The following is a 13608-nucleotide window of genomic DNA, read 5'->3' on the forward strand; positions in this document are numbered from 1 at the left end:
ACCCTGGAGACAATATTCATTTCTTTTGTTCATTTTTACAGAGGCTGGACACGAATCATTATAGAAAAACCTTTTGGAAGAGATAGTGAAAGTTCTGCTCTTTTGTCCGCCCATTTATCGTCGTTGTTTAAGGAGGAACAAATATATCGTATTGATCACTATCTTGGAAAAGAAATGGTTCAAAATCTTATGGCTCTAAGGTATGGCATTTTGTTTCCGTTATTTGTTTTATAGTTTCTTGCTTTTCATTTAATTTGTTTATATATTTTTCCTTGATATAAGTAAATATTGTGTGTGACTTTTTGGCATACAGTCAAACCTGTCTATAACGATACTCTGGGGACCGAGAAAAAAAATATTGTTACAGACAGATTATCGTTTTAGACAGTTTGAATAAAAAAATTTCGAATTCAAAAAATATAGTTTTACAGCCTTAGATAGAATTTAAAAGAAAAGTTTTGCAAAGTAAAAGGTATAGAACTATGTACCAAAGATATTAAGAGCATCAGTTTATTTCATAAGAAATTTACAGATTTTTTTTTCGAAAAAAGTGTTGATTAATTTTTTTTATACTTTTTTTATGCGGATCACGTCAAAAACGAATTTTGCTTAAAACATGGTCTTTCCAAATCACGGGGAATCTATCCTCTACAAATGAAATGGTTCAACACTGAGGGAGAAAACTTCCTGTTTCCTAGTTGGGCGCCATTTTCAAAAGAAATAAACAGCTGTACACATTTCAATCGTCGCTTCTTCCCCCCTTCTTTGAGCCCTCCGCTACAAAATGTAGACTAACATTAGAAATAATCCATTCTTATCTTATATTCCAGACATTATGGAATCTTTTTTGGGACAGAAAAAAAAATCAGATTTTTCAATGAGCTTATAGAGAGAAAAATATATCGTTGTAAACAGGTTTTGTTAGAAAATGATTATAGTTGTACGAGGTTTAAAATGCAGTGAGTAAATGCGAAATTTGGGGGTACCAAACGGAAATATCGTTGTAGTCAGGTTTATCACTCTGGACAGTATCGTTATACACAGGTTTTACTGTACTTCATTGAGTTTTTTCCACCTGTTGTCATGGTAGAAAACAAATATACAGGGAGGCCCAGTATATATCTGTATTCCTATCCCTGCAAAATAGACTAAAATTCAAGTGTGAAGCATGTGTTAATTACTATGAATATCAAGTTGTTGTTGCTAAACATTGCAATTAACAGTTTACAGATGATCATACTATTAAAAATAGATTTTATTTATATACATAGAAATTTCTTGTTCTCTTGTTTAATTTTAAAAGCCAATGCTTATATGAGGCAACTTTTTTCACTGAAAGCATTTTAAACTTTCATTACATGTATGTACTTTGTTTGTGAGCTGTACTGATTATAAAGCAGATGCATGACATGTATATATGTATAAACCTATATTAATCTATCTGAAAACGATCTGTTGAATTAATTGATAAAATTTTGTTGTAAACGTTTTAAGTTTCAGTTTTATGAATAACTATGTTTTCTGCAGATTTGGAAATCGTATTTTTGGTCCTATCTGGAATCGTGAAAATATTGCCAGTGTGATGATTTCATTTAAGGAACCATTTGGAACTCAAGGAAGAGGAGGCTATTTTGATAGTTTTGGAATAATAAGGTATTAATTCATCTTTATACAGTAAAACATCTATTGATACCTTACATTACCGTGTATATCAATACACAAAAATATCAGTTATATCCTTTGCTGTAGTTGGGGGGGACGCAAGAGGATGCTGTCCACCAAAATATTTGGTTTTTACTGTAATGATACAAATTGATTATGAAATGGTTTCAAACCACTTTTTCCTTTTCCTGAAAAGTATTCCTGTAATGTGTATGAACATAAAAGAATTTTTATTTTAAGCCTCAATTCAATTTTTGCTCTTTATAATCAGCTTTTTTCCACTCCATTTACCAGGCTACTTGCGATTGTCAAGTTTGGTCATGCACATATTGAGTATCGTTGTTGTACATCATATTAATTTATATGTATTTTTTTAGTTAGATGTATATTTTTGTGAAAATCAATTATATTTATTTTTCGTATTCATGTATGTTTCAATCTCATGTGACTTTTTCTTATGTCATGTTTAGAGATGTGATGCAGAACCATCTACTTCAGATTCTGTGCCTAGTTGCCATGGAGAAACCTGTCACTACATCGGGAGAAGATATCAGAGATGAAAAAGTAAGTTGTGTGCATGCCATAAACAGACAAAATTTTTTTAAACAAGTCTTATCTATGTTCCTCATGTGACACGCTTAGTCGAATAAAAATGATCTTGACACTATACTGCTCAGTTTATTTTTCAGAGTTCTGAGCATGCTGCAAAATTTGGGGTTCAACAGAATTTCAATGACCCCGTTTGAGATCCTTTCTAATAAATAGAAGATTAACAATAAAAAATAATGTGAATTCAACATACTGTAAATAACGTGAATTCTACATTCTGTGAAATCCAGTTACAACGAATACCAATGCAATAAAGTATCCATTTCAATTGACTAAATTTTCACTCCTGATTAATTGCCATTGCACTGGTTGAATTTCATTAAAGCAAAATTCGCGTTAGAACGAACCAACTTTACAGTGTCTTAAGAATTCTTTTGTGCAGCTAACAATGGTTGAATTTCATTAAAATAAATTCATGTTACAACAAACAAATTTTACAGTCTGTTAAAAATTCATTTGTGCGGGATTTCACTGTATTGTCTTATTAATATTATTAATAACCAATTTAATTTTATTGAAATATAAATTAACATTGTCATTCTTATTGTTTTGGTAAGAAAATTTAATTGATTGAAACATCATTGATTAAAATTGATTAAATTAAGGTATGAAATTTCCGTTTGCAGGTGAAAGTATTGCGGTGTATGGAAGAAGTCAAATTAGATAATATAGTGTTGGGTCAGTACACTGGAAACCCTGAGTTAGAGGGAGAAGCAAAAGAAGGTTACTTGGATGATCCTACAGTTCCCAAAGGTTCTTTAACAGCTACATATGCTTTAGCTGCTTGTTTCATAAAAAATGAAAGATGGGATGGGGTTCCATTCTTTCTTCGTTGTGGAAAAGGTAAAAAATATTTTTTTTTTTTTTGCATACTTTGAAATTTAGTGCTGTATAAAACTTTTAAGAAAAGAGTACACATATTCAATAAATTACCGCCCAATAGCCAGGACTAAAGCAGAAATACGTGAAATACACCACCATCTGGCCGAGTACACATAGTTTAAAGCACTGCATTCAATAGCTACAGTCAAACCTCATTATCGCGACACCCGGGGATTTCACGACACTCCGGATGTCATGTCACATTTTCAATGTTACAAACCTATGCCATATAATTTTAATGTTAAGTGGCTCCGGATTTTACGAGTTTTTTCGTGCAACTCCGTTTACAACAAGGCTTCGAGCTGAGCAGACTGGATCAAATATTTCTTTGCAATTGAAAAATTTTCAGTAAAATAATGAAGACATCTGGAAATGTTTGTTGTAGGAACTTCGGACTCTGACGAGATATTCGACCAGGCATGGCACCTCGAGAATGGTGGGGGACGAGTAGATAAGTTCTGGAAGGTACAGGTTTCAAACTTTGACAAGAAGGACAATAGAAAGGAATTCAAAGCAGGTAGATTGTAATACTGGACGAGGGAAACAGCAAGAGAAGAGAAAGACCATAGCTACGTTAAGCTGTAAGTGGTCACAACAAACTTCTCCCATGAGAGAAAAAGAAATAAGGGGCTCCTCATTAGATCCTCCTTAGAAAAGGGACACACAACTCTCAAAGTGGATAAAAGAATTAGAAAGCGTTTTTTCACCTTCGAAAGGTGGGGCTTACCCGTCAAAACCTAATCAAATTGCGTAGGAAAGTGAAGAGTTTTGAATTGATTTTTTTCTTGCTGGTAATTTCATGGAAGGAGTGTGACAAATGTTATTCAAAAATTTATCAAACATTTTATTGGAAAGTATTGTAAAATTGAAAATAATAATAATAATGAGTGAAAGGGGTTTTTTTTTGTGGTTGTTTTGAATAATTTTTGTTATATTCACCAATAATTCAAATTTACATTAGTTAAATTTAATATAAAAACATGTATAAGCAGTTAATTTCTTCATTAAATCTAATTTTATGGTTACCTAATGTTTAATTAATTTTTTAAACTATTCCTGTTATGACGTCGCTCCAGCATTGACGACACTTTGTTGACAGTCCCAAAGGTGTCGTAACAAGGTTCGACTGTATAACATTGACTTATGAAATTTAATATTTTAAATGTTTTAGTGGCCTTGGTAGAAACCAGCTTATCAGGCCTGTCATTTCAAATTTTTTTCCGGAGGGGAGGGGGGATGTAAATACGCATTAAATATAGGGGAACAAATTGGTGCACAAATCTATTTCACTTCATGTCACCGAAATCCAGGGGCAGTACCTCCGAAACCGAATTAGAGGTGTAGTATATTTATTGTAATAAAAAGTCAAGCATCTAAAAATCTAAAGTTGCACTCAGTGCTTGTCCTGATTAAAATATGGGAGGGGGGGGTAGGCCAACCACTTTTTCGAGTTATGTAGTCGAACCTTTTCAGTACGAACACGGAATGGTTGATCTCAAGCACTTCTCTGAAATATTTGGTCTGGTGCAGGGAATATCAAAGAAAATAAGAGAAAACAAAAGTACAGGTGTTCTTTTTCTTAAAAAAGAAGACTAGAACTTGACTAATTTTAATCATTTGGGCTCCCTAGGCCATGGCCTGGTTAGCTTGTTCAGTGATCAAGCCCTGATTCAGTGTGAGCATTAGTTCAATGAAACAATAGGTTTCCTCTCCACTTTCTTAAATTAATTGGTAATCAATGACCTAGAAACCACAGCCAAAACAGTCTGACTTTTTTTTTTTTTTTTAGAGGAATAAATTCTAACATTTTCAAGAGTGTAAACAACGAAAGAAAACTTATTTTCTTCTTCTATTTACAAATTAATAAAAGAAAGTTAAATTCGTGAAGATTTTTTGCTTTGAAGTTTTTACCATCAATTTTTTTAGACATCATTTTAAGGGAATTCAATTTTTGGTTTCATTTTAGAAGACATGTGGAAATTTTTTATCTAAAATACAATTCTAAAAGCAAATGCAATGCAGATGAAATTTATAAATACTTTAAAGTAAAGAAGGTTCTATTAGCAGTCATTCATTAATGGCTGATGTTGAAATGTTTTGATTTATGCTCATACTTCATTTTTAATAAAATGACAGTACGAATGTCAGGAGGGAAGTCCAGCCCCCCCCCCTTCCCCCTCTACCCCGTGCTAGCGATCGTATTTTGATTTTCTTTTCATTCTTTATGAAAAGAAATATTGTTCATAACTTAAAAGATTAAACGTTTTTTAACTGAATTTCAGACTTTTGAATGTATAAGTGTAATTTTTATTTCAATAGATTTAAAATTTATGCTAGTAAACGCAGTGCTTAAAGTTACTAAAGGTATTTTTTAAAAAAAAACACACACACACATAACTATTTTTTCTTCTTGAAGCTGGAAAAATACTCTTTGACATTTTTTAGAGGTATAAAATTCGCGTTGGAGGAGTGAAATATATGAAAACAGTAAAAATCCTTACTGATACATCCTTTAACAAAATAACTTTTTTAAGTACCAAATGGAAAATATTTAAAAAAAAATGCTGACTGTTTTGATTTTTAATATTTAAAGTGTTTGACATTTTGTTTTTAAAAATTCTTATTCCTCTCCCCCCCCCCCTTCCCCCATTTTTCTTTTGAGTTATTCTCTGAAAATTTCAATGCTTGAAATTGACTTATAAAGGCATTTAAAATATCTCTGAGGGAAGATAAGCATTATTTGAACCGTTACACAAAAAAAAAAAAAAAAAATTGGCATGCAGATGACAGCTAATATATTCAACAATAAGTAATAATATTAAAAGCTAATTAATAACATTTTTTGCTCATAAAATCAGATATGTGTTTGTGATTTCTTAAGCAAGAAAATTTTATTAATCACCTTTTCAAATTAGCTTTAATAAAATATATTAGCTGTTGCCTGGGGACAGGATGACCGTTTTTCCGTGGAATGGCCCATTTAGGTTTTGGGAAGGTATTTCAATTTATTAGTAGTGTTTTCATTAAGGAATGGATTTCATGCATCACCCTTTGAAAAAAATTCGGACACAACTCAAAAAACCAACATTTTCAGAAGACCATTTTTTAAATTTTTGGGATTTGTAATTTATTGTTTCATTCATAACAATTTCTAATTTTATTGAAATGCCCCTTTCAAATGGTTAATACTATGCTTTGTGTTTATTTCATGCAGTTTTTGTGCAAGTCTTTTAGAGTTCCTAGAAATTTCAATCAAATTTAGGACAAATTCAGTTTTAATTAAAGTTAAACTTTGCTATCTATGACTTGTGTTTTTATTCCATATAAAAGATATATTTAAAAAATATATATCAATTAAAAATCTTTTTCAGTTTTTGTATTTTTATTTATTTAGTTTTTTTTTTTATTATTTATTTACTTTTTTTTATTGTATTTTTATTTTTATTTATTAATTTTTTTTTTTTTTCGAGTTGTGTCACTATTTTTTTCAAGCGACGACATATATATCTTCCTTTTGTTTGCTCTGTAAATATTCATTTATCCTTTACTTTTAAAAGTTTTAATATATATTTATTTTCAATTAATTGTACAGCTTTGAATGAAAGGAAAGCTGAAGTGCGAATTCAATTTCGAGATGTGGCAGGGGATATTTTCAATGAACAATGCAAACGAAATGAATTGGTTATCAGAGTGCAACCCGGAGAAGCTGTGTACGTGAAACTTATGAACAAAACTCCTGGAATGGCATTCAACTTGGAAGAAACAGAACTTGATTTGACATATAACAGCAGATACAAAGTATGTTGTTTCTAACGTTGTGCTGATTTATAGACATATAGGTAGCAGATAAAAAAATATATTTATTTTGAAATGCATAACAATTTTTAAATGTAACTTTTCAGCAATATATTGAGCAAAATAAACAAGTAGTGAAGTATCTTTAAAATGTGCTCGATAAAAAATTAATGCTTAACTCCCAAACAAAAAGAGTTATTACCTCTTATTAAGAAGGCAAAATTACCAAATCTTAAAAAATGAACATGTTAACAACCAAGATTCAAATGCATGGAAGAAAATCTGATTATCTGGTCTGATGTTGAGAATAAGGAGGCAAAATTACCAAATCATGAAAATGTTAACAACCAAGATTCAAATGCATAGTAGAACGTCTATATATCTGGTTCGATGTTGAGAATAAGGAGGCAAAATTACCAAATCTTAAAAATGAAAATGTTAACTACCAAGATTCAAATGTATAGTGAAAAATCTGATTATCTGGTCTGTTGAGATGGAACTTACTAGATTTGGTTACCCGAAAATCAGATAATTGAACAACTTTAAAAATGCCAATGACATTATTTTTTAACAATTTCCCTTCAATTTTCCGAAGCTGAAAACTGGGAATTGTAGTTGTTTATATTTCGACTTAAGTCTTTAGGAGTTAATTGTTTAATTTTGATATTTTTCATTTTTTATCATGAGTACACATAGAAAATATTACATGCAATATCTATACTTCAGAGTCAGAAGAACGTTGCGATTTTCCATTTGTTAGTGCATTGTATGTTGAAGCCTATTCCACATTCAGCCATGTGAACGTAATTCTTTTTTTTAAAAAAAACTTTTAAATTTTTTTACTAGGATTAAGAGTGCACGTCTTATACTTTACATGCCCCAGAAAAAGGTTTTTCCTATCCTGTAAGATTATTATAATGTGACTTAAGTCCTTCTCGCTCTGAGTTATAGATAAATAGAGTATCTTAAAAAAATAGAGAAGGTAAGAGTGAAATGCAATAAATAACCTTGAACTGTCCGGTTAATTGAATATTTCGTTAATCGTTACTTGAATAATTGGCACTCTGTAATTGTTTTGCCATGGATAAGTAAATGGCAACATCTACAAAAATGAGTTTTTGAGCTACTCAAAAAAATGTGCTTGTAATTCCCTGCAAACACTAGTAAAATGTTGAATTCGGCACGCTTTTCATGCTCTATTTTCAGCAGAAACCAAATAAGCAAGATTATACAATAAAACTGAAGTAAAATAGATGACAAAAATGTTTAAAAAAATAAAAATTTATAAATACTGCTGTTTACCTGCCAAGGATAGTGTACGTGAGGTTATCTCACTATCAACATACTAAAAGCAATACTGTGCGAACATACAGTAGGCTCTCTGTTTAACAGCGCTCTATTTAACGACGGTATTTCGCAGTCCCAGATGGTCCACTGTAGTGTTAAAAGCATTCTATTTAAGGACGTTTTCTACTTAAGGACAATTTTTTGTGGCTCCTTGAAAGTTGTTAAACAGAGAGCTAACTGTATTTGATACAATGCTAGCGGTTGTATTGTCCATTTACCACAAGAAGGCAAATGACTCAGACTTCGTCACATGGTATCTGATGATTCTATTTTGCTGTTTTCGGCAGAAAGTATATTCGAAACACAGCATTTTGTTGTAAAAGCAGCCGTTTTTAAAATGCAAGAATAACGAAAATATCAACAAATGAGTGAAGTAAGTGATGTAAAAGACACTAAGACATAACTAAGATACACACATTAATAAAATGCACGCCCAAGTTAAGGTTGTCTGGTTGTCGCATTTAGAAGCACGTGGATATGTTTACCGATTACCCCCATGTAAAATTGAACTCTGTGTTCGAGAAGGCGGGGCAAAGTGCGTACAACAACAATGCATAATCGACAAATCATAAGCGGAGTTTTGTCAATATAAATCTAAACATTTGATGAAATGAGAAGTTCGTTTACTTTTTCACATGTGGCTTGAGTACCTACAAAAAGGTAAGGCATGGAAACAAAATTTTCTGTACGTATCTGATTTTTACCGAAATCTTGCACTTTTAAGCTTTGTTTTTCTTTAATTCATAAAAAACTTCATGCTTAACATGATTTTTTTTTCGCTTTTTACCCCTCAAATTCCAAAATAATTACATCACAGCAATACTTTTTTGATCTTATTGTAAAAATGCAATTTTGGTTCCATTACATTTTTAATATTTTAAAAGAAAATTCATACATTTTAAATACATGTGAAATTATCATTTCATTTATAGCTGATAGAAAAGGGAAATTCCATTTCCCTCTTGTTCTGATTAGTTGGAGAGGGAAATGTCATTACTTCAAATTCACTTCTACGTTGCTTACTTAAAATTCTACTCAAGTCTATTTTTGATTAACATTATTTTTGTCACATTTATTAATTATTGCTTTAAAATGCATAGGTTATTCATGTTTTTACTTGTATACATGTTAATATGATTTATAAAAATTATTTCTTTACTCATCTATGTGAAAGAGTTATAATTTTTTCACTCTAATTTCTCATTATTCTTTTTTTTTTTTTTTTTAATTTATTTTTAGGACTTGCATATGCCTGATGCTTATGAAAGACTTATTTTGGATGTGTTTTGTGGAAGTCAAATTAATTTTGTACGAAGTGATGAATTAGTTGAAGCTTGGCGAATTTTCACCCCACTTCTGCATAAAATTGAAAAAGAAAAAGTAAAGCCTTCGCTATACAAATATGGAAGGTAACATATATTTTATGAATGATTCCTATCTACAATGAGGTACTCCGCAGGAGTAGAGTGCTGTTAATTTTCAGTGGATTTATAAATTAACTAAAACTACTTTAGCATATGTTATACTTAATTTACGGGACATAAAAGAATATCCTGGTTTAATAAATTTATATTTCATAAACTGTTACACATAGCACTATAAGTGATACATAAAAATAAAGGTAAACTGTGAAAGTTTTTTTCCACTCTCAAATGTTCAATGTGTCGCCTTTCGTAGCGCAATATACATCTATAATATACATTTTGGAGTGTTTTACCGTCTATTTTTCGTAATATTACACATGCGATCTTTCAATTCTTGCAATCTTGTAGTCAAAGGTGGTGTATGAACACTGTCTTTGACGAAACCTTATCAAAAAAACACATGGGGTTAGGTTTGGGGATAAGGCTTACTAACACATACATGGTAAATCAGCACCTGCACGGCCATTCCACCGTTCGGAACGTCAGTGGCACAGCAAAGTGGAAGAAGGAGTGTTTTTACCCCCAAACCCACTGTTTGGGGGCAAAAAAATCCCCAGAGGTATTGGTTTTATAATTGTTACCAATCCTAATACAGTATTTAATTCACGTGTGAGGACTGTTGTGACCATAAAAACCCTTCTGGAAAGATTTTTCGGCTGCACTATTGCGGAACGTGTACATTTAAGTACAAAGGTACTTAAGTTCAAAATTCTTGGACAGTTCATCTTACGCTATTTATTATTTATAGTAGCAAGTGTAATAGTTTGTGTGAAATATAAATTTTTTAATCTGGGATATTCTTTTATGCTAACTATGGATGTAGCAAAAGTTTCATTAGGGAATTCTTCATAAACAGTTGTTTTACATCCTTTAATGTTTAAATTGCATTTATAAGAGTTTAAGTCTTATTTTTCATGCTAATATTTTCACTCAAAATTTTAAGTTTTTATGTGATACATTTATGTAGTTCAATAGTACTCAACTGATTATATATGTACCCTAAAGGGTACATGAAAATCTATAAAAGGTGTAATTAATGACTGAAAAGCATATTTAATTACATTGTTGATAGTGTAAGAATTAAATAGTGACCAAAGGTTAAGTCATAGCGTGTGTTCCTATGTTGTAGCAAAGCCATTGCAATGAATTGTTGATTAATTTTAGACTGGTATTGAAAACAGATCCAAAGAACTTTGCATTGCTGTGCAGTACAACAACTCCCCCCCCCCCCCTAGAAAAAAAAGATTTTATTTTAACTTATCTGAAGGTTAAGTATAGAAACAAGCTTAATGTTGAAGTTGATTTGCTCTATTCTGAATCAGTTGCACTTGACCAGTAAATACAAATTTTCAGTTTCCACTCGCTAGTGGTTCGTAGACACTTGTCATTTAGTAGCCACTTTAACCTAAACTGCTTTTTTTTTTACGAAAAAGGTAATTTATTAAAAGATAAACATGGGAACAAATATTAGCATAAGTGACCGGACTGTAATTTCATTCATTTGTATTTTTTCTTTTTTTCCTCCAACTCCAAGGTACTATTATTCCTTTTGTACTGTCTGCCTATGGTTGATATATAATTGCCAAATGTCCAGTTAAAATGAGCCTATCTGAATGAGGGAGAAAAAAAATTACCAAATACCAAAAAAGAACCGAACCGTTCGAATTTTAATTTTAGGGCCCGAAAATGGCATTATATGGCTCTTTCTACATGAAATGATTATCCAATCAGTTCGATTTTAACGCCATTCGAAAGCCCGTGAAAAATACCCAGAAAGTTCTTTCACTTCCTTTGCATTAAAAGAAAAAAAGGCTTTAAAATCATTGAAAAATTTTAAAAGAACTTTTAAGCATAATTGAACTCTATTTTCATATCGGAAAACTATTGATTGCACGATTTCATTTTAAATTATCTTTCAGAAGGTTGCCACTTTTTTCTCAGCTGTGAGTAAATAAAATTTTGTTTTTGTTTTGAGGTAAAAATTTCTCTTTTTATTATTTGGCATCTTTTTTTTTCTTTTTTTTTTAGGATTTTAGTTGTATTTATGGTGGGTTGCATTCAATTTATTCAGGAATTTTTGATTTGCTGTTTGTTTTTCTTTAAGAATGATTGTTTTGACAGGAAATTTTACAGTATTTGTTTTTCCCTAATGGAAGCCTGATTGTTGAACATGCCTCACTTGACGTAACTTTTATTTTCGAGGTAGACCGTGCAAAGCCGGGCAATGCAGCTAGTTCTTTATAAAAGCTTTAATGAAGATGGGTAAAGGCGGCAGTTTCAAGTTTTTTTCTTCCTTCTCTGGGAAAAAATTAAGACCTGACACTGGCTTTGTTGATGAAACTAGTGCTATGTGACAAACTTCTGTAGAGCAGATTCTGTTTTATTTTGCTAGTATTGGGTTTCTATAAAAGTACAGCAGAGAAAGAAGTGTGTATCTTGGTAGAAACTTAACATAGTAAATTAAGTGTTTGAACAGTTGAAATTAAAAGTAAGTCTGTGTGTGTGAATTTTTTTTATATATTGCATGCCTACTAAATTTTCTATTCAATTAAATGTTTTATAAGAAGCAGATCAGTATTCATGTTTTAAATATGTCTGGCTTTTTCATATATTTAATATTTAACGCTTGTCTAGTTGACAAATATTTTTAATATTAGCATTTGATTGTTTAAATACTTATGCATTTTACATTTCTGTTGCATTTAAATTTACTTTTTATTTTAAAAATATAATTATGTGAATATTAGTTTCTATTATAACATTTTTAAAATTTTGTAATCTTTATTTATTTTTTCTTTATTAGTCGAGGCCCTGCAGAAGCTGATGAATTGACTCAACGCTTGGGATTTAAATTTTATGGAACATATAAATGGGTTAAACCTCAGTTGTGAAATGAATGATTTTTAAGAAAATTGCCTTATTTATTAGCATCTAAATATCTGCATTTCTGTTCCTGTTTTAAAATTCAGGAGAGAAAGAGATTTTGAAAAAGGAGGAGATTGGATTGGAATGTCTAGTTAGAATTAAGGTAGAATTATGCTTCCTCATAGCTTTTTTTTTTCTTTTTTTGCATAATTTTCTACTTAATATTTTTTGCTTGTTTCTGATGCTTCCTCTATTTTGTTTTCATTTTGAAAAGTGTTTTGATTTATCTGTGATTTGGAGGAAGAAATCAAAAAATTGGTATGGGAATGATTTATTTGATATGATGGAATTACTGTGTTGTACCTAAAGCTGAAAAGATCTCTGCTGGCTAATTCTAACAAAACTTATCTTACTTCTTTGTTCGTAAATAATTCCTACTTATATGTTTGTGCGTAAATTATAATCCTTTTCTAATGACTTTCTACTAACTTTTTAACACATTTTTAAAAGTAAGCATAGAAATTGCTTTGTTTAAAAAAAGTTATTTAATTGGTTGAAATAAGCTGGTATTATTGTTAGAATGGTTGTACTGAAGATAAATTTTTTGCAGAAGTTGCTAACAGAAAGGTTTTTTTAATTAAATTATTATATAATCAAAGAAACTGCAACATTTTTCAATATCTGTCATTCTTAAAATTTTTACTTCAATTTTTTACTGAAATCTATTTACTGCTTTTAGAGTTTGTTATCTGCTTCTTATAAGTTTCAAAAAAAAATTTAAAACATGTGTTTTTATTACAATGATGTTACTTGTGACATTTATCAAATTGTACATACTTCTGCAAATGAATCAACTTGTGTATGCTTAAAGGGTTTGTATATAATTTGCACTCTTGCACCATAAATTGTAATAAAAAAATAATATTTTATTATGAAACAGTATTCAGACAATTTATTCAAAGTAAGAGAATTATTTTGTACTAAAATTTTAAAAAAAACGGAAAAAAATAGTAATTATTTGAAA

At 30.5% G+C, this 13608-nt stretch overlaps 1 protein-coding gene across 1 annotated transcript in view; it reads left to right on the forward strand.

Moving 5' to 3' along the window:
• Positions 1-13134, forward strand: part of LOC129225139 (glucose-6-phosphate 1-dehydrogenase-like) — a 78532-nt gene extending 65398 nt beyond the window's left edge. Inside the window, exons 5-11 of the mRNA XM_054859700.1 lie at positions 42-200; positions 1528-1653; positions 2133-2226; positions 2898-3114; positions 6746-6951; positions 9535-9704; positions 12523-13134. Coding sequence (XP_054715675.1) covers positions 42-200; positions 1528-1653; positions 2133-2226; positions 2898-3114; positions 6746-6951; positions 9535-9704; positions 12523-12610 — 1060 coding nt within the window. The 3' untranslated portion in view covers positions 12611-13134. The remainder of the gene's footprint in view (positions 1-41; positions 201-1527; positions 1654-2132; positions 2227-2897; positions 3115-6745; positions 6952-9534; positions 9705-12522) is intronic.
• Positions 13135-13608: the final 474 nt, after the last annotated feature.

This window comes from Uloborus diversus, chromosome 6 (genome assembly GCF_026930045.1).
Source record: "Uloborus diversus isolate 005 chromosome 6, Udiv.v.3.1, whole genome shotgun sequence".
In the NCBI taxonomy this organism is placed as follows: domain Eukaryota; kingdom Metazoa; phylum Arthropoda; class Arachnida; order Araneae; family Uloboridae; genus Uloborus; species Uloborus diversus.